The following is a 21207-nucleotide window of genomic DNA, read 5'->3' as shown; positions in this document are numbered from 1 at the left end:
GCGCCCCCGCCGCCGCCCCGCTCGTCTCTGGCGCTGGTGCCCTCGGTCGGCCTCCGACAGCTACGGAGGGACCCGGGCAGCTCCCGGGCGCCGGCGGTGAGTGGCCGCGCGCGCGCTCCCCGGCCTCTCCCGGGCCCCGCCGCCTGCTTTTGCTTTCGCGGCGGCGGCGCGGCGGGGTTTGCCGGGGCTGCGCCCAGGGCAACCAGGAAGGCCCAGGAGGGGGCGGCTGGACTGCGGGGAGAAATGGGGTCGCAGCCAGGAGGCGCCCCCTGCCCCGAGGGCCGGGTGGGAACAGGTGGCGCGGGCCGGGCCGGGCGCTTTGTGTCGGGGCGCGGAGACCGGCAGCGGGCGACCGCGCCTCCCTCGGCAGCTCCCTTTCCTCCCCTGCTCCCCCGGGCGGCCGTACGCCGGGTCGGCCGGGTAACGGGGCGGGAGTCGCCAGGAATGTGCCTCTGGGGACTGCCTGGCTCGAGGGAGGAGCGGGGGTGGCCGCGGCGGCCGGGGAGTGCGGGAGCCGAGAGGTGGCGCGGGGGCCGCTGAGCCGCCGCAGGCCGGAGGGGGATGCTTCCAGCGAGGCGCGTTCCCCCGGGCGAGGGCTTCATTCTCCCGCGGCGCTCCCGGAGGTGGGGAGCTGGGTGGGCGTGAGTGTGTGGAGAGAGGGGAGGCGGGGAGGCCAGTCACTTCCGGAGCCGGTTCCGATCCGCGCCGAGCGCCACGCGGACCTCGGGGTGCGGTTGTGCCCGGCTCCACGCGCGCGCGGGCGATGCGGGGCCGGGGGACGTCCCTGGCGCGGGTTTAACAAAGGGTGCGCCTCTCCACCCGGCGGGGCGGGGCAGCCGGGCAGAGGTGGTCCTCGGGAGGGGCTCTTAGCTGGGGAGGACTCCTTCGTTTTCGGGTTGTCATTGTATTATTATTATTGCTATTATTTTAAAGGACTGGAGACTGATGCATGAGGGGCCCACGGAGGCGCAGGAGCGGTGGTGATGGTGTGGGAAGCGGAGCTGAAGTGCGCTGGGCTTTGGTGAGGAGTGACAGTTTATCATGACTGTGTTCAGGCAGGAAAACGTGGATGATTACTACGACACCGGCGAGGAACTTGGCAGGTACGGGGGGAGGGGGGGTGTGCCGGAAGCGCATGCTACTGGGTTGTGCGAATGCATAATATTGGGGGCAGTGGGCGGTAGACAAACGCAGTTTGAATCAGGCGGCTCCCTCTCCCTTCCAAGAGATGTGCAAGTTATAGAGAAGAGTTGCCAGCCCAGCGCGTCCTGGGGTCCAGAAATAAAGCCGCTAATCCAATGGGCTATGATGGAAGAGGCAATTTCAGTGCTAGATTATGCTGCAAACGGTATTGATCAAGACCCCCGGACAGGAACAGATTTAATTGTCTGCAGTAATTCTTGTCAGCTTTTGCAGTTCCGAGATGAGGCAAAAGCTTAGTAAGATATATTTGCATCTGGTGTTAGGTCTTGTATGTGACTTGAACAGCGTACCGGCGAATTAGTAGGATTTAAAATATTCATGCTTTCTCTCTTTGAATTTTCAGAGTAACGCGAGCAAGTACGGGTTGGTCATATATGGCGACTTGCCCGATGTTGGTGTTGGGTTTGGATTTTGAAACTTCTCCAGCCAGAGATTTAATTACCCCGTTGGTGTTCCTGGTTGCTTTGGTTTCCTTTACAATGTTAAATTTGTAACAGATAAAAGATTGAGAGTCTAATATGGCTATCTGGATTCAGAGCATACTTCCATTGGTTGCGGGAGCTGTGACTCTGAGGGCAAAGTCGTTCAGTTTCTGGTGAACAAGGAATGATTATTTTGAGGCGTCTCAGGACGGGCTCAGTTTCTCCTTGACTGGTTATTTGACAGGATGTGTTGAGCTCTGGTCTAAGTAGCACAAAACCCAGTTTTCACACCTAAATTTAGGTTCAACATAAGGATTTGATTTTAGTGGATATGTTTTGAGTGAATGATCTTGAAACAAACAGAAAGTGTGTATTTACTTACACTTGTATCAAAATATGTATTTTTCCATATTCACCTGATGTCCCGATCCTAAGCTCTTTTTTTTTTTTTTTTTTTTTTTTTTTAAAGAAGGAAATTCAAAAGCACCCACACCCTAGGTTACCTAATGGGAATTTCCAGTGTGGAGCTTAACAAAAATTTTTTACAAGTTCAGATAAGAATGGGGAATAAAAGCCATTTTAAAAAAGCTTTTAGTTAGTTATTTGACAGAGAGAGGCATAGCGAGAGAGGGAACACAAAGAGGGGGATGGGGAGAGGAGAAGCAGGTCCCCTCCCCCTGCCCCCAACAGGGAGCCCGATACAGGGCTCAATCCCAGGACCCTGGGATCATGACCTGAGAAGGCAGACACTTAACCGACTGAGCCACCCAGGCTCCCCTAAAAGCCATTTTTTAAAAAAAGATTTTATTTATTTATTTGACAGAGAGAGAGAGAGATCACAAGTGGGGGGGGCAGGCTCCCCACTGAGTAGAGAGCCCGACTTGATCCCGGATCTCTGAGATCAAGACCTGAGCCAAAGGCAGAGGCCCAACCTACTGAGCCACCCAGGTCCCCTAAAAGCCATTTTTAAAAGGTTACTGTAACAAAGTATTTCTGTTTGTGTTTAATATCACCTCAGGATGTCACTGAGAGCCTGAATTTAGGAGGAGCTTATGATATATTGGAGATTTTCTGAGGGAATAAGGAAGAAGGAAAGTTCTGAAAAATCATATTTCACAGATATGTTTAAGATTAAGGTTTAAGGGTGTGTGGTTGAAGTACTTGTTTTAACTAGAATTAAATCACTTTATTCCTGTGGTTTTCAGCAAAGCGAGTGGTATATGGAGTTTTCCTTTGTGTTTCCCCACTGGGAAAAAAAATGGTGAAAAAATATATTTTAATTCCATTTGTGTAGTGTGGCCTCGTTATATAAATTCTCTTCGAAAGAAGGGTGATTAAAAAATTAGGTGAGCCGATTGCTTTATGGATTAAGTATATGACCTTATTTTCAGTAAGATCTTTTGGTAGAATTATGTGTTATGAGAAAGAAAGAAGAAAAAACCGAAGTCTCCCTAAGGCTGGTGGGGGGGGTGTGATCTTCACTTAGTGGGCGAGATGACAGGCCCTCTGCCCACCTCTGGGAGGTGGCGTGCTCCGTTCTCACTACATTTAGCTTTGACTTTTGTCTTGGTCTCCGTTTCTGTGTAGAACTTTCTCCCCACCATGTAAGACTAATTGACACCTCGTTGATGGGCTGATTTAATTTGTGTGACCTGGGGATTTGAGAGAAGGGCTCTGAGAAACTGGGAGTTGGGGGATTTTAAAATAAAATATATATTCCATCCATCCGATACGGCTGCTTTTGCTTTGCCTGAAAATGAGGAAAATGGTTGAGTTGAGGGGGAAGTTGTTTTTTTTTTTTCCCAAGCCCTGCGGTTTTTACATCTGCCTTGGAAATAACCACTTCCTGAAAACAAGTCCTGAGCTAAAACAGAGATGAAGGAAAGAGCACAGAAATGGAAATGGGCAGATAAGGAGCACAGATGCAGGGCCCCGTGAGCAGTGAGTTATACCCAGACCGGTGTACATCCTACACTTGACCGGCATGTCTTTAGGAGTCATTGAAATAATAGGTACTCTTTTCGCTTATGCATATGCTGAGACCAAGTCCATAGCCAGAGGAGGTGAGATGGGTGCGCTCGATATTATTACTATTATTGCTTTACTTTTAGGAAAACCAACAGAGTACCTTATGTACGAGTGTCTGTCTGTGTGTCTGTGTGGACTGCCCAGGACTGCCATAAAAGCTCTCTGTCCCTGTTAAGAACTTTATAATGTACTCTGATTGTCGCAGTAATGATCCAGGAGACAGACCCCGGGACAGAGATCCTGTTTCAAAATCTGGCTCTGCAACTTGCTAATTACCTTGAGTAAGTCCCTTACCCTTTCTGACCCTCAGGATCTTCATTTTGTTGTTGTTGTTATTGTTAAAGACTTTATTTATTTATTTGGCACAGAGAGAGATCACAAGTAGGCAGAGCAACAGGCAGAGAGAGAGGGGGGGAAGCAGGCTTCCACTGAGTAAGGAGCCAGATGCGGGGCTCGATCCCAGAACCCTGAGATCATGACCGGAGCCGAAGGCAGAGGCTTAACCCACTGAGCCACCCAGGCTCCCCTCAGGATCTTCATTTTTAAGACAAGTGGCCTACGGGTGCCTAGCTAGCTCAGTCAGAAGAGCATGTGACTCTTGTTCTCTGGGTTGTGAGTTTGAGCCCCATGTTGGGTGTACACATTACTTAAATGAATACATAAAAACTTAGAAAAAAATAAAGTGAGAGGCTCAGTGCTTACGTTGTGGCTGTTTTGAAAATCCCATAGTCTAACACATGTAGAAGTATTTTAATCCACAGTAAAGCATTAAACCAAGGCAGATATGATCTGCAGGACTGACCGACACATGTGGGTGTTCCAGGCAGGCTAATAACTTGCCTGCAAGTCAATTTTTGTTCAGGCTTCTGTTTGCCAATTTGGGGAACGGAGGCCTTCTGGGGAAAGGGTCATGTGGGGCGAGGCACATTGATGTTGCCCTTGTCCTCCCCACTCTGAGTCCAAACTCCTGTTGTGAGCACCCTCCCCCCCCCCTTAGAAGACGGTTTGGTGAGTCTTAACTTTGTGTTGACTCCAGGAGGCCCTTTGGGGTCTCACTCCCCATCCATAAAGCACTGTTTCCATCCCATGGAGTGATTTCTGGGAGGGGTTCTTGTGAACGGAGCCGTAATAGCTGGGTCACTTTTAACCCCCCGGGGTATCCTTGCCTCTCTTAGCAGCTGGAGCAGGCTGGCTTGTCCCGCCCTCGGGCTCACCTTGCATGGTGGTTCAGCCTAACATGGGAGCCTTCTGGACATTTCGCTGAGCACCGCTTTCCTCTCCCACCGTCTGACCTCACATGATCTTAAGACCGGGGTCCTGCCTCCTGAAGAACTTCCCAGTGAGTTCTCTTTCAGACTTGCTGCCTTGAAGCACTCCGATCTGCTGGTACTCGACCACAGACTGTCGTGCCGTGCTGGGTCCTTGCTTTGTGCTGTCATTATTCTCTTGCTTCTCGTGGCCCGCTGGAGCGCTCCTTGTGGTGAGCTCCGTGGTCTTTTCTTCCCAGGGCATGCAGTGTGCTGTGTAACACCGGGCGACATCTGGATCAGTGCCTGGACAAGCCATGCGGGTGGCCAGGTGCGGCATTGGGACCATGATGGGGATTTAAGACCTAAATGATGATGTGGGTGCTCATGCTGATAGAGAGGCAGTGTGTGGTGTGAGACAGCCTCGGGACACTCATTTGGAAAGTGGGGAGACGCCTACCTTTGTAAGGTGTTGTGGCAATGAGAGACTGTGGCTGTCAACACCTGACACGCTGTCCCTGCCTGAGGTATTGTTTTTAATAACCTGTTGTCCCCATCCCAGTGTTTCTCACATTGTAGAGTCACTGTTTAGATGATTACCTGCTTTCCTCACAGGTTGTCGGGGCTGTGACCTTGGACTTGCTCATCGGTGTGTATCTCTAAGGCCAACTTAGATACTCATCAGTAGGCGCTCAGTAAATGCTTTTGATGGGATGAATAGATTGTTGTATGTGAAGCACTGTGAACACACACACACACATACACACACGCGTGCACACATGCATGTACGTACGTATGGCCCTCAGTAAGGGATGACCCCGGTGGGGATGAGCTTAGGAGGTCAAGGGCTGCGACTCCTAAGAGTGGAAACTGCTCTTCTGTTTGTGTCCTCTGTGCCTGGACAGTAATATGCACCGCAGCCAAAATGTCCAAGCCCAAGGTCCGTTTTAACCGAAACAAAGTGGAGCTTTAGATAATTTACATCAGTTCGGATGGTGGCTGGAAGCTTAATAATTCAAATTTAAAACTTTCTCATTCTGGCATACGATCCATAGGCAGTTTAATTGAAGTAAGGCTTTGTCCTAAACTCCAGGAGTCAGCATACGTCTTTCATTTGGTTTGCTGCGGATCACTGGGTGGGTTCATAGAATTATAACAATCCTGTGTGGCTGGAAGGAGGAAAGACTTCTTGGCCTGTTTTCCCTTTGGAAGGGGGGGATCTCAGGCCCACCTGGTTGACGAGGGAGATCATCCAGTAGGACTGCGCTGAATGTGATTTTTTTTATTTGCCTTTCTGCTTCCGTGTGCCCTCAGATGTTTCCTCTGATAGGAGAGGCTGCAAAGTTTTAAGATAGATAAGGTTCAAATAGATGCATTAGCGGTGATGTTCAGTGATTTTTTTTTTTTTAGTTGAACTGTAGTCGACACACAATGTTACATTCATTTCAGGTGTACAACATAGTGATTGACAGCTCTGTGTGTTATGGTATGCTCACGGGGGTGGCCGTCCTCTGTCACCCACTGTACAGCACCATTATGGCATCATTGACTACATTCTTCACTCAGTGACTTTGAATTCTGTGCATTTTAGGACGTTCTAATCATGGTCTTCCAGGCTGTGAAGGGAGGGCACAATGATGGCGGTGAGGGGCAGTTTAGTTTGGCTGGATGCTTGCTTGCCAGCACTGGAAAGACATCCCTGGACCACCCAGGCGGGCATCATTTAGGTCCAATGGGGCCAGAAACATAGAGGGCTGAGGTTTTATTGCTAGGGAGGCGAGAAGCAAGAAGCTGACTCTTCAGTCCCCCCATTCCCTGTTACCCCAAGCCTGTATCTTACCAAACCTCTTGGAAACCTAAAGCCCCATAACACTGGCTGCCTCTCCAAAGCCTTGGAAAACACGCAGCAGGCTCACAGAGATGGGTGCTCATGTTAATTCCAGTAATTACATGTGGAGGTTTTTAAAAGGGGAGGTGACAGGGTGAATACGTTCTCCGACCTTCTAGCAAAGTTGTGATCCCTTAAAGGCAAAGACCATTTCCTCCCAGGTGGAGTGAGGCTGAGGAGGGCATCTGGGTGGAGAGGCACAGAGATGTGTTGCTGGATACCCTTGGAGATGGTATGGTGGGAGAGCAAGGCCCAAGCCCTGTGAGCTATAAGGTCAGTTACATCATCTGACCTCTTTGAAGGCTCCCTGTCTTCTTACAGGGAGATGGGTTACCAGCTTTCACCCTGAATTCTAGGCAGGTGCTGTGTGTACCTACGCTAGCCAGGTATTTTGTATGAATGCAATAAAACATGATTTTAGCAGAAACCTATTACTGATCATGAGACAAAGAAGCCCCATCCTGGTGGAAAGGACGGGCGTGCCTTAGCGAAGACCCCTCTGCACCCGGACCTGGAAGAAGCTGGGAGTCATCTGTGGGTCCTCCCTTCCCATTTCATCTGGTCGGTGCTTAGACAGGGTCGGTATCTCAAGCAGCTGGTTAGTAGGTAGCAAGAGGTGGGCCCGGACCCTGGCCAGGCCTGCTTCGAATGTTCTTTACGCTAGTTAGGATTTGGCAAGATATTTAAGAAAGGTGATCTGGGAAGCTGGCTACTGCCAATCCGTTTTTAATATCTGCCTTGGAGAGGGTGGTTAGGAGCAGCTAGTAGCCAACTTCCCTGAAGGCTGGATTCTTCCCCCCAGCCAGAGGCTTACTCTGAGCTCAGAACTCTCCTGGCCACTTTGTTGCACACAGAAACTTCTTTCATTTTCCCTTGTGCCCCACGGTTATGAATGATGTTCGTGTGTGGCATGGTTTGACCCAACTCCCCAAGTTAATAGTTCAGCTTTTTAGAAAGTTCACAGAACACTCTTCGTATTACTGAACCTTTGAGTAACATCATGTGTGAGAGTCACGGCTCTGCCCGGTGGGCCATCCCCTAAGTGACAAATTATTTCGTGTTTCTCGAAGTGGTGCTGGTCTGTCTGGGGTAGGGCTGCTGTGCAGTTGCCTGAGCCTTTATGTGGAAGGCAATACTTAATTGTTTTGCTTTGGTTTATTGAGGTAGATTATCACAACAGAAAGCCTCATCTTTCAGCCTTGAAAGAGATGATATGACATTATAATTATTTATAGTAAACCCAATTTATCACTTTATTAACATTCTAAATGAATTCCTTTAAATGGGCAGTTAGGAGAGAGAGGAGGGAAAAAAAAATTGCCATCCAGTTTGTCTACAATATCTAAATGGGATTAAAACAACTGGGTCTGTGTAATAAATCTTTCTTAGGTAACCCATCTCGTTTATTGCCTCTCTCTTTTTTAGGTGACGTTAGAAGCTAGTATGGCTTACAGGTCACACTGTGGTCACTTAAGTGTCATGTTACCTCCCCCTGAGAAATGACCATGGGGCTCACCCACCTGTTCTATGACCTTTCAAGTGTGAGCTTAAGGAATTTTATTCAACTGTATATGTTCAGAGATGTAAGGACAGGAGGTGGGGTGAATGTTGTAGATTTTTTTCCCTTTATAAACACATTCAACTTTGGATGAGGAACATAATGTTTGAGCAAATGAATGCTGGAAACTGCTGATCTCTGGTGTTTGAAAAGTTTTTATTGATGGTTTTCAGCTGGGAAATTTGGCTCTGAGTGTGGCCTCTCTTTGGGAACATACTTTTCTGTCAAAACTACCTAATTATTGTTATTATGATCTAATGTGACGAATGAGGCTGGTTTCTCTCAAGTAGTATGGATATTGTAAGTGTTCACCTGCAAGGAATGAGCTAATTTCCATTCTTTCCTATAGTTCAAGAGCTCTTTCTGAAGCTCGGCGTTTCCTGCCTTTGAAACCATGCAGAGTTTTATTTGTAACTTAAAAAATCGAAGTTTTGAGACCTTACTTCCATCTTCGTGCTCATGGTGCAGGCCCTTGAGGGTAGAATTTTCCAGTTGAAAAATAAATGTAAGGGGCCCGTGGGTGGCTCAGTGGGTTAAGCCTCTGCCTTTGGCTCAGGTCATGATCTCAGGATCTTGGGATCGAGCCCGGAATCCTGCTCTCTGCTCAGCAGGGAGCCTGCTTCCCCCTCTCTCTCTCTGCCTGCCTCTTTGCCTACTTGTGATCGCTCTTTCTCTGTCAAATAAATAAATAAAATCTTAAAAAAAAAAAAACGAAAAAGAAATGTAGGGAAAATAAGCAGTGCCCCTTTTTCGATCTGTCATGAAAAGGATTAGCTCTTCCTCAGCCTGTGACCAGGCTGCATGTGCAGAGTGTAGATAGGTCTTGGGTGAGGCAAGGAACAAGACGGAGGGACCTGTTGGGACAAAGAGGGAGTGGCTTGGGGCAAAAGAGATCAGTCGTTGGAGCTGACTGAGTCCTTTGCTTCCCACCCTCCTCCGAAAAGTTGCTTTGCCTCATCTGTGCGGAGCTCCAAATTTTTTCTTGTTGGTGATGCCGTCTGTGGTTTCTAGGTGAGCAGTGCAGGTATGTGTGTGTGTCTCAGACGCAGTCGAGAAGAGACTTGGACCAGCCAGCTGCTGATGTCTGAGATGCTCACTCACAGAGGAGCTGTCTGTAGAAATTTGGTAAGCAAAACCCAGACCCAAACCGCTAACAGGTCACTTGCTACCTTACAAATGCCATTTTATTGGGATATAAATCAGTATAATTTGAAAGCAGAGCCTGCCCGGGGTTTCTCCTGTACACCTGGGGCGCGATTATACAAAGCTGTCTCTCTAAATATTGTCTTTGCCACTCAGAGTATCTAGAATCAGCATGTGAGCTGTTGTCCTTGAAGCCAGAAACTTCTACCAAGTTAGTCCTCAGGAGCTCCTCTGGCTCCTGCTGAGCACGGGTTAGCTTCCTTCCCCTCCGCAAGATATGAGTAGCCCCTCTCCTGGCGCTAGTGCTGTGGCGCTGGGCTACTCTGGGCGAGGCCGGGCTGACTTCAGGCCCTCCCGCTCCTTTTTCTCCCAGATGTGATCTGTCCAACATTGTGCCGCTGGAACCTGTCATCTCTTCTGGCCGTGAGCCTATCAGGTGACGACTTGGTATCCTGTTCTTGGCATTTCTTTGCACTGTAATCGGAACAAGCTTTGGGATAGCTGGAGGATATTTGCAGTTTTCCCTTCGAGAACTGGTGAAGGCTGTCCCTAAGTACCACCCTGTATTTTCCCTCATGTAGAGCTGCAGGCGGCTGGCTCAGTTGTCTGGGAGAGGAGGTGGGTGAGTACAAGCGGAATATTTTCCAGGATAAAGTTTTATTGGTCCGTACTCCCCCCGCCGCTCCCTTGACACAGAGTTGGCAGTGCGTGGCAAATACAGCAGTGGGCAGGCGAGGCAGGCCTCGGGGTGGTGTGTGGAAGTGTGAAGTCCCTGGGTTTGGCTGAATGTGATCCCAGGGTTGAACGAGTATGTCCCGTTTTCTGAATATCGCTGACTTGTAGGGACCACCCTGTGTAGGTCTCATCTCCTCTTCAGAAGCATTGTTCTCTCTCTGATGAAGATAAGTTAAAAAAGTCATCTACATGAGAGAAGAGCCATCGCCTGGAGAAATGACCTGGAGTGGCAGCCCGTGCCTTCTCCAGAGCATGTCCCGGGTTGGTCCACCAGGAAGCCTGTCTTCCTTCTGTATTCCTTACCAATTCGGAATGAAGAAGTGGCCACTTGGTGGGCTTACCCAACTGGGTTCTGCCTGTGATTCTCCGCTCTCCCTATGGATTGTGCATCTTCTGAGTAGAGAACGTGGCTTCTTATGTCACTACTCTTGGGTGGGATTAAGGTAAGCACATAGTAGGTCTTACTTATTTGCTTAATGAAGGTACATATGCAGGAATTAGAATATGGTTCAGAGCTTTGGACCCAAATCCCTGATTCCACAATGTATCAGCTGTTACCTTGGGAAACCCATTGGACTCGGTTTTTTCATCCATTAAATGGGAATAGTAATCATACCAGTGTCCTAAGTTTGTTGTGAGATTGTAGGTAATGTGTGTAAAGTGCTTGGTCTGGTACCAGGCATACAGTAAATGCTTAAGAAATGGTGGCTGGTTAACAAGATGGAGACAGTGAGAGGGAATGAGGGAGAGGGGACTATATGACACGCTTCTGAATCTCTGTGACAGGACTGTATCTTGTCTCCATTCATTCTCCTTTCCCCAGCTCAGGTTCTGGCCTGGACACCTAGCAGTGGGGTGGGGGGTGAGGGCTCACTCCTTAGTTCCCTTCTTCCGCCTTCTCTTCTCCGTTCTCTTCCACCTTTGACTCAGCCTGCAGGGTGGGCTCACTCTGCCAAGCTCGCCTTTGTTCATCTGATTGTTCACCTGATCCATCCTTGTAGGCGTGCCTGCCCCTTGCTGGTGGGCACCGACACAGGACTCGGTTTCTGTGCTGGGCTGCCTCAGCAAGGTGGCCTCATGCTGTGGTAAATGGCTCTTCGGAGTTCCTGAGAAACAAATAAGGAATTTAGCTGGGCATTCAAAAGTGGGCTGCTGGGGCGCGTTCGTGGCTCAGTCCTTCAGTGGCTGCCTTCGGCTCAGGTCATGATCCCAGGGTCCTGGGGTCGAGCCCAGCATCAGTCACCTTGCTCAGTGGGGAGCCTGCCTCTCCCTTTGCACTCCCCCTGCTTGTGTTCCTTCTCTTGCTGTTTCTTTCTCTGTCAAATAAAGAAATAAAATCTTAAAAAAAAGAAAAAAGTGGGCTGTTGGGGATAAGATACCATCTTGAAAGTCCACCCAGGGATGCCTGGGTGGCTCAGTGGGTTAAGCGTCTGCCTTTGGCTCTGGTCATGATCTCAGTGTCCTGAGATCAAGGCCCCCATCGGGCTCCCTGCTCAGCGGGGAACCTGCTTCTCCCTCTGCCCACCCCAACCCCCCGCCTGCTGGTGTTCTCTCTGTCTCTCTCAAATAAATAAAATCCTTAAGAAAAAAAAAAGAAAGAAAGAAAAGAAAAGAAAAGAAAGGAAAGAAAGTCCATCCAGATGCCATGGGAAGAGGGAGGGAGAAGCTTCTGTCAAGGAGGTTCTACGGAAAGAGATGTGTCCGGGGAAGCCAGGTGTCAGCTGCTCAGAAATGCTCCGAGGGTTAGTCCTCCTGTCATTTACTGGGAACCCGGGACGTGTCAGCATGCAGATTCAGCTTTCCTGTGCTGTCCTTGAGTTTCCGAAAAGCCTATTTCATTTTTCTAGCTGCTTTTTAAGTTAAAAGTAGTCCGAAGCAGCCAGGGAAGACCCCAGGCATTTGATCAGAGGCACAAACCACTGCTTTTTGTCACAGATCTTTATGGAAAAAGAGGTCTGCAGTGAGTGTGCGGGCCCCCGAGTTCCTGAGCAAGACGAGCTTGCCTCCGAACACAAGACCTGTGGCAGAGCCGAGCCTCCATTTAGCTCTGACACGTACTGATTTAAGATGTGAAAACGAGTGTTTGGCGAAGCCCAAATTGCCCGTGCCAAGAAAAGCCTATTAGGTTGGTGGCTGAAAGACGGAATTGTTAGGACTCACTTAATGGCCAGGAGGCTCCGCCAGCTGCTGGGAGTGAATGCCCACTTACACACTGGAGTGCCCGTCCTTGTTCCCCTGGGCTGGGGTCTCGTTTGTGTAGGGAACATGGCTGCTGCCCAAGAGGCCACTTTTAAAGGGCGATGCCTTATTCTTCAGGCCCATTGAGTGGATAGTTTTAGTTTATGAAAGTGACATTAGATGCTCACAAATTTGTAAAGGAAAATACTTGGAAGCTGAGTCTAGAAGGCGAGCTCAGATGAAATGTCAGGGAATGGCGTAGTGACTATAAACAGGCCACATAAGTGGACCATGAAACAAAACTGTCACGTGAGCCGTATTATCTGTTCATCGTCTCTTCCTTCCCCCGGGCTTGGCTGGACATGCGAACGGCCCAGCACTCGTTTGACCTAATCTCAACAAGTTTCCAACCACGCAGAGTGGACAGACTTTGCACAACCAATGATATTAGAAAGCCCAAGTAAGACGTGAGAGAAACCAAGTACAGAAACCTGTTTTTGGAGTTTGGGCAGGGAACAGTCATTCGGACCTAGAGGGGTCATTGTTTTTTTTTTTTTCATTCATTTATTCAGATTCTTGTGGGGATGTAATAATGTAAGTGGGTGGGTGCCTGAGCGGCTGTGTGTGTCCCTGTGTCTCTGTCCGTATATTCCCGGGAAGCAAGTGGAAATCAGGCGTGAAGCAGGAGACCAGGAAACAGATTTACGGGGAACCCATCTAGACCGGGAGCTGGAGGTAGGTATTGTTACCCACATTTTACAGATCAGAAAACTGAGGTTCAGGAAGATCTCGCCCTTAGATAATGTGTATAAAATGGCAGAAGCGACCACTGGATGCCCAAACCGCTAAGCAGTGTCTGGAAATTGGGTGGTGGGCGGTGCAGCTCACTTTGTGTACCTTGTCTTGGTCACTGTCTCGGGAGGGAGGTTTAAAGAACTTTATTTATTTTTAAGATTTTATTTATTTATTTGACAGAGAGAGAGATCACAAGTAGGCAGAGAGGCAGGCAGAGAGAGAGGGGAAAGCAGGCTCCCTGCTGAGCAGAGAGCCGGATGCAGGGCTTGATCCCAGGACCCTGAGATCATGACCCCAGCCAAAGGCAGAGGCTTAACCCACTGAGCCATCCAGGCTCCTCGAGTTTTAAGTTTTTAAAAAAAAGTTTTAAAAAAACCTTAAAACATCCATGAAACATCCAGCAGAATGCCAGCTCCTCTGATATCTTCATTGTGGGTTTGCTGTGTTCCTTCGACACCAGGCATTTCTCCCGTGACGCTAGTGACCATTTGGTTGGTATCCTTCTTCGTGGTGGTGTTGTCTGGTACACTGGGGGATGCTTAGCGGCGCCCCTGGCCTCCACCCACTGGATGCCTGTAGTGCCCTCTACCCCCCAAGTTGTGACAACGCAAAATGTCTGTAAACATTGCTCCGTGTCTGTTGAGGGGCACCCCCTCCCCACTTCCTGTTGAGAATGACTGGGCTCCGGGATTGAGACAGGGAAGCATTGACTCACGGGCCCAAGGGTTGGAGCTGGTCATGGGTAAGCAGGATCCTGCACCCAGGGAGCAATGAAAATGCCCTTGAAGGAAGCTACTGAAATTGGTATCCAGAGCTGGGGATGTATGGCAGGCGGCCAGGTGGTGTGAGCAGGAGGTCTGGGGTAGGTGCTCTCTGACATGCTGTCCCTGGAGCGAATGGGTCTGCTGTGTCCTAGAAGCCTGGCATGGGGCTGACAGTGAGGAAGACCTAGAGAGGCTGCTGGTCAGACTTCCAGATGTTACTCCCTCCTTGGCCGTGGGAGCCACCCGTGGCTGATGCCCTGGTTTGCGCTGGGCCCCTCCATGCTGACCAGGGTGCTGGGAGTCACAGCCAGGCTCCCCCTGCTGCCTGACCCCCGTCCACCCTGCTCTCCTAGGGGAGGCTTTCTGCTCCTGTGTTGAGGACTCTGTTTTTAACCTGCTTAATAGGTATTGGCTTTTTTTTTTTTTTTTTAAATATACTGGTCACTAATTTTAAGTCAAAGCTAGAGAACTCCTACTTTTCTTTTCATTTCTTTTAGCCCCTGGTTTCTGCCTCTCTAGCGGAGTGGATGATAACATGTGTGACCATGGGGGGCCCCTATGGCTGAGTACTGGCTCCTAGATCCCTTCCTCCTAGCAGGGGCTTTTAAAGGTAGAAGGTCCGGTCTAACGGCCTCCCTGACAGGAGGTGTGGCGAGTGCCCTGCCGGGGCTCCCAGCTCCCTGGGGACAGGGGCACTAGTGGAGAAGTCACCTGGGGGAGGCATGCCAGTGGGGGAGGGTGTGAAAGGGCCGTGGCTTGGGAGTATTGTGGAAAAAGGAAATGTGTCCGTCAGGGTGCTGGCAGGAAATGAGTCCACTCCCAAGGGTTCAGGCGAAGGTTATGGAATGGCCACGTATACAACAGTCTGGGGGTCTCATACCTGCCGAGGCTGAGCTGGACCCCCGAGAAGAGCTACCAGCACACACCAATTTAGGGAAGAAACACCCTGACTTCCCTCTCTTTCCCTCCAACCTCTTGTCAGCACCTCCCGTTAACCGCCTGCGGGGAGACCCAGTGATGCAGTATGTGCCGGTGGGGGACAGCCACCTGCCTGGGCAGAGAAGAGTGAAGAATGCACTGGGGGTGCGGGTGGAGGTGGACAGATGGAGGCAATGGAGGATGATCAGGAAAAGGACATCCTTCGGTGGCAATGGTGGACTGATGCTGGGCTTGTATGTCCCTGTTCCCCTGTGTGGTGCAGGTGGTCAAAATCCCCCCGTCACCGTGGGGGACCCTCAGCGCTCCTGATTCTGGGTGTATTTACTCTTTCCCCCAGGGGGTCATCCTGAGCAGAGCATCCCCCTTCAAAGCGATGCCCTCCTTTTGCGAACCTTGGGGGCAGTTCCTCTCCGGCACATTCATACAACGTTTACACTCCCCTCCATTGCACTGTTGGCAATCCGTGTGTGTGTGTGTGTGTGTGTGTGTGTGTGTGTGCGCGTGCACGTGCACGCATGCGCCCTGGATTGGAAGCCCTTCAAGATGTCACAGTTCTTTTGTTCGCAGCATCTTGCAAGAAGGTATTCCAGAAATATCTCTTGTTTGATGATCGGTTCCTTTAACTGGTCATAATCACAAAATTCTGCAGGGAAGGACTGCAGCCACAGTTCCTGAGTTTCCAAGGTGGACAAATAATCACGAAAAAGTTCCTGAAGATGCATCGTGTGTTTTCATCCTTGGGATAACACTGACAGGCGACAGTCCCGTAAAGGTCCCCATATCACACCGCTCTCTGCAGGGAAGGATGTGGACTGAACAGCTATATCTTTTCTACCGTAGCGCAGTGATGATGTCCCCAGACTCTGTCGGTGCTTTGACCATGCAGCATATTCTCGGTGTCATATGTATTTAAAAATGTGAGAGTCCAGTGGGAGTAAAATGGGGTTGACCCCGTTTCAGTGACGGAAGGAGAGCTAGGAAGCGGAGGCCGTGTGTACCAGGTACCGACCTGTCGCCGTTCACAGCTAGTGTGGTTCTCGGAGGAAGCAGCACCCGGCTGTGCGGAGCCTGGGAACGGAGCCTCCCCAGCCCAGCTGTGTGTCCCGGAATATTAGCAGTTTCCGAGGGAAAACCTAAGGGACTTGGAGTCAAACCTTCTTGCAGTCTGCAGTTGCCCGGCTATCCGTCTGTCAAATTTGCTCTCTTTTTATAATGCTTTTATAATGCTTGAAAACTGGGGCTTCACAAAGGAAAAAGGGAAGTCTTAACCTAGAATCGACTTCTTCCTCAGCCGATGTGAACTGATTCTAGTACCGGTAGAAAGGTGCGTCGTGTGTTCTGAAAGGATAGGTTTTAATTCCGTTTTCAAATTAATTCTATGGCAAGTGCTTGGAATTCCACCCTGAGAGATGAAACGGCAGCTCTGGTAGGATTGTGTAAAGGATTGATGGGAAAACAGGCATTGGCCACACACGTCTCCCCTGCTTGGGGCGAGTGGGGGGACAGCCGGGGCAGGGGCTATGAAAGCACCTGCGGACGACTCCCGGGGGACCCCTGAGCAGATAGGGACAGGGCCCAGCCTGAGACCCGTTTTTAGTGGGGTACAGCTCTGGTTCCTGGGGTTGTACTTCCTCTGTGGTGAGAGATTACAGGCAAGACGACAGGTGCTCGAAAGCCCCACAACAAGGGGGAAGCGGTTGAGAGCAGGTATTTTAAAATCAGCCCCTGCAGGGTGGGAAGAGTCAGGATATTGGTAACAACTGGAATTCTAACTTTATTGTTTTTTATCGACCCTTGAAGGTAGGTGGGAAGTGTTTTTTTTATGCTGCTTTTACTGATTGGGAAACAGAGCTCAAGGCAGCAGAGTTCAATTCGATGGTGATTAAAATGTGGGCGTGTGTGTTTACGCGTACACACATAAATGCGTGTAATATGGGTACACATGTATGCATATACACGTCCACACATGTATTATAAATTTGATATAAAGGATGCATAACATGCAATTTACAAACAGTGAAATATGCATAGTGTATTGTAAATTTCATATAGCCAATTGAGTCTCATGAACACTTTCCTTGACTTTTGTGTTGGCTGACCTCCAGTCCACAATGTTTTGACAAAATGGAGTTGCATCCCTGTCTGCTAATTCTTTTCCCAATAAATTTATCACCATTAAATCTGACATGTGATCTCCTGTTGGACCTTCTGTCCTCCTGGTACAAATTATATTCATTACACTCAGCCGTTTTTCAACTTCACTGCCAATTACAGTCGTGCTAACTATCTTTTTAGCTTTCGGTGTCATTGCAGGGATTGTGACTTTGTTTGATTCTATATTATTATAACAGTGGCTGTGTTTAACAAGCAGCTCTCCAGATTCCTGCGAAATGAACAGGGCCCTCTCGTGAGCTGGCAAAGGCTGGCTGGAACACTTCCCCTATTCCATTGTTCAGATCTGAGAAGGAGGTGCTTGCCTGTCTCACTCACTCCCCAGTGCTGAGTGTCTGGTTCGAGACTCGGGAAGTATGGGGTAGCTTCGGTGAGTGAGGTTTCGAAGCTGGGACTGGGAGCCAGTTCCTGAGACTCTAGTTTGTACCCCGTTGTCCCTGGTGGGCAATGAGGAAACTCAGGAAAGAAGAGGCTCCAGAAACTGAGAGTGTGTCCGTCGTCCGAACGGGCCGACAGAATCCTGCCCTCCGGTGGGATGCAGTGTGGTGCAAACAGGAAGGGAGAGGACAGCGTCTTCTTCTGTGTCCCTTTCTTCCAGATCATGGAGACTGACATTTTTCTTCCCCATCTTTTAGGTAAGGGGAGGCCTTCTTGTCCAGCAGGGTGGGGACTTCCATTAGTCATCAGTAAGCCAATGGGGATGACCAGTTCTCGGGAACACAGAGTTAGATCCGTTTATGTCTTCTGGAGTCGTTGGTGCGTTCCCATATCATGGAATCAAAGCGGGGTGGGGTGGGAGAAGTGGCATCTGTCTGTCTGTCTTACAGGCACCAGCAACTCAGCTTCTAGGGATCCATCCAGGTATAGTCTCTGCACATTTAAGTCAATGAACATTTAAATATTTTCATGTTTTTTACTGAAATGGTATCATGCTGTTCACTTTGTTCTGCACTTTGTTTTTTGTTTTTTTGTTTTTCCTTTAACCTCAACATAGCTCAGATCATTCTGTTAGTGTACAAAAAGGAATGCCTCTTTCTGTTCTATGGATGTACAGTATTTGTCTCTCTCCCAGTCTATGAACTTTTCCCCCTAATTTTTGTATTACAAATAATGCTGCAACGAATACCCTTGTGTAAAATGTTGTAGTTACCCATAGGATAACTTCCCGAAAGTGGAAATGCTGGGTCAGAGATTATAAGCCCTTGTCATTCTGGTAGCTATTGCCAGGTTGTTGTTGTTGTTGTTGTTTTTAATTATGCTGCTACCCACAATCGAGAACCGATCTCCCTACTTCCTCCCACAACTGTTGGGTTCTTGCCATTTGTTGAACATGGTTTCATTAATTTCTAAATACGAAGGAGTGGAAGCTTCTTTCCATGTGTTTAAGAATTGTTTGTGTTTTCTGTGAACTTTCAATTCATACTATTTGCTCATTTTTTGATAGCTCTGTAGACCTCTATTCATTTGTAGGGGCTCTTTATATATGAAAAAGAGCTTTCATTGGTGCCCGCGTGGCTCAGTTGGTTAATCGTCCAACTCTTGATTTTGGCTCAGGTGGGGATCCCAGAGTCATGAGATCAAGCCCCAAGATGGGCTCTATGCTGGGTGTGGGGCCTGCTTGAGATTCTCTCTCTCCCTCCCTCTGCACCTCTCCCTCCCTCAAAAAAAAAAAAAATAGCTTTATGTCTATGACATGATTTGTACATCTTTTTTTCTAGGCTGCCATTTGTCTTATGACTTTGTTTCTTGTGTTTTTCCTCCCACGGATACATTTTTGTATTATGGTAAAATTACATAAAATCACATTTTCCATTTTAACCGTTTTTAAGTGTGCAGATGATGAAGTATAGTCACATTGGTTGTGTAGCCATCACACTAACCAGCTCCAGAACTTTTTTATCATCTCAAACAGATTTTTTTTAACATGTCAAATTTATCAAATTGTTTATTTTCATCATTTGTGGGTTTTGTGTCACAGTTAGGCCTTTCCCACTTGGAATTTATTAAATGGGCTCCATGGTTTCTTGTAGTACTTTTGTGGTGTGTTACTTAAATTTAAATATATGATCCATCTGGAACTCATTCGGGTGTAAAGGATGAGATATGTTTCCAAATACATTTTTTCCAGATAGTGAGCCCTTTGCCATTTGGTCATCAAACGTGGTTTGAGAAACAAACTGGATTCAGTTGGGGGGTGGGGGGGGGAGGTGGTGTCTGGCACCTCAGTCGCTATAGGGAAGCAACAAAGAAGCCTTTTGGAGTAGTCCATGTGAATTGTGGGGGGCTTCAGAAATAAGCTTGACCTAGATTGAGGAAATCTCATTCTAGGAAAATTCGAGCTCCTGGGTATTTATGTTTGCTAACCTCAAATAGAATCCCAGACACGCTCGTCAGTACTTTGTCTGAACTTGCTGAAAGACGGTCTATTTGTATCCCTGCTGACACAGTTGGATAGGATCTGTGCAGCACACAGGACAGAACTTCCCGTCTCTCAGGCAAGGACCGCACTTCGTGTCCTGCCAGAGGCTCTAAAGGAGGCTAGGAACGGGCGGGCATCAGGGCTGAAATCCAGCTGATGATCAGGGACCTCTGCCTGGAAGAGGCGGCACCTGTTTGTCATTCACCCAAAGGCTCCGAATAGTGCAGAGATGCCTTGACCCAGTTTCTTGAGTCTCTAGACCCACTAGCAAGGACCCTTCTGGATCTCTTCTCCCAGGCTCTTTGAAAGGAGCATCAAGGGGCAACCTTGCATTCCAGGTGTGCTGGACTGCTGAGCCCCTAACCCTTGGCGTAGCTGGCAGGGCTGGGGCATCATTTCCCTCAAGCTGGTTATCTCAGGTGGCAGGCAGCAGAGACATCATTTCTGTGTGTTCCATGAGGTGGGGTAAAAAAGGTTGGGAAGCCTTGAACTTGCATCCTTCTTGGAAGCCTGAGATGAAGGAGGGGTGGGTTCCCTGGTAGAAGCACCTCATCAAAGAATTCCAGGGGGCACCAGTCACAATCCATTCACATCCCCAACAGTGTGACTGGTATATCCTGTGGTTTCCCTGGGTCCCTTTTTATCCCCTGGTAACCTGTAGGTGGCCCGAAGGAGGCGATTGTGGGCAATTGTGTGGGCAGGGAGTTCTAGGACTTTTCTGCATTTCTATTTTTCACTGTGCTTAGCTCAGAAATGAGTGGAATTAATGAATGACAAAATGCCAAGTTCCAAAATAAAGCAGAAATAGTTCTTTTGTCCAGGCAGCTGTGTCTAGGTTGGGGACTTCTGGTCTACCTCCTTCTCAGTATGTTTTCATCTCTTCCCACCCAAGAGCTCTCAAGGTCTGGTACTGTGACCTCTCTGCTCATTGTCCAGCTTCCTGCCCATGGTCCCTGACGCCCCTGCAAGCTTGAATGTTTGAGGAGCTTAATTCCCTGTCCCTTTTCCTCTCACCACAGGGTGAGAAGTCAGTTGTTCTGAAGGACATGACCAGTCAGTTGAGCCATAGCTGTACAGAGATGTACGTTTATTTTGAAATATTAAATGAGATTTACCTGGACACATTAAATATTTAAATTCTTTGTTGAGTTTTTTTTTTTTTCCCGATTACTAGTTTTTGTTTTTGCATTTTTTTTCCAGGTATAATTTGCATGCAGTGCCGTTACACTAGTTATTGTGCCATTCCAGGAGTTTTAACAAATGCATGCTGTCATGTGACCTGTAGCACAGTCAGAATATACAGAGGTTCCCTTATCTCTCCAAATTTGCTTGTGCCCTTTGTAGCCAGCACCCTGCCTCCCCCAGCATCTGGCAAGCACTCATCAGTTTTCTGTTCCCGTAGTCTCCTTTTTGAGAATGACATAGGAATGGAGTCCTGCATAGCGTCTGGCCCTTGCGAGTCTCGCTAGCATAGGGCATTTGTGATTCATCTTCATTGTTGATATATCTATTATCCCTTCTTTATCATTGAGCAGTGTTCTCTGGGATGAATATGCCACAGTTTTTCTATTCACCACCTGAAGGACATTCAGGGTTTTCCAGTGTATTATTAGTATTTTGACTGTTTCCATCTGTTAGTGGGTGGGAAGCTTTCTAGTGAATCGCTATGGTACTAACCAAGTATATTTGGTCCCTTTCTTCAGGGCAAAGTTTTTT

General features: G+C 48.6%; 1 protein-coding gene across 1 annotated transcript in view; it reads left to right on the top strand.

Annotated features, from left to right (window-relative positions):
* Nucleotides 1-714: 714 nt before the first annotated feature.
* Nucleotides 715-21207, top strand: part of DAPK1 (death associated protein kinase 1) — a 156911-nt gene continuing 136418 nt past the window's right edge. The window contains 2 exon segments of the mRNA XM_032840523.1: nucleotides 715-805; nucleotides 934-1103. Of these exon segments, the coding sequence (XP_032696414.1) occupies nucleotides 1042-1103 (62 nt within the window). The 5' untranslated portion in view covers nucleotides 715-805; nucleotides 934-1041.

This window comes from Lontra canadensis, unplaced genomic scaffold (genome assembly GCF_010015895.1).
Source record: "Lontra canadensis isolate GAN:19392208 unplaced genomic scaffold, GSC_riverotter_1.0 scaffold113, whole genome shotgun sequence".
Taxonomy (NCBI): Eukaryota; Metazoa; Chordata; class Mammalia; order Carnivora; family Mustelidae; genus Lontra; species Lontra canadensis.
Note: the sequence above shows the minus strand (reverse complement) of the source record. Positions and strands in the feature narration are given on the sequence as shown.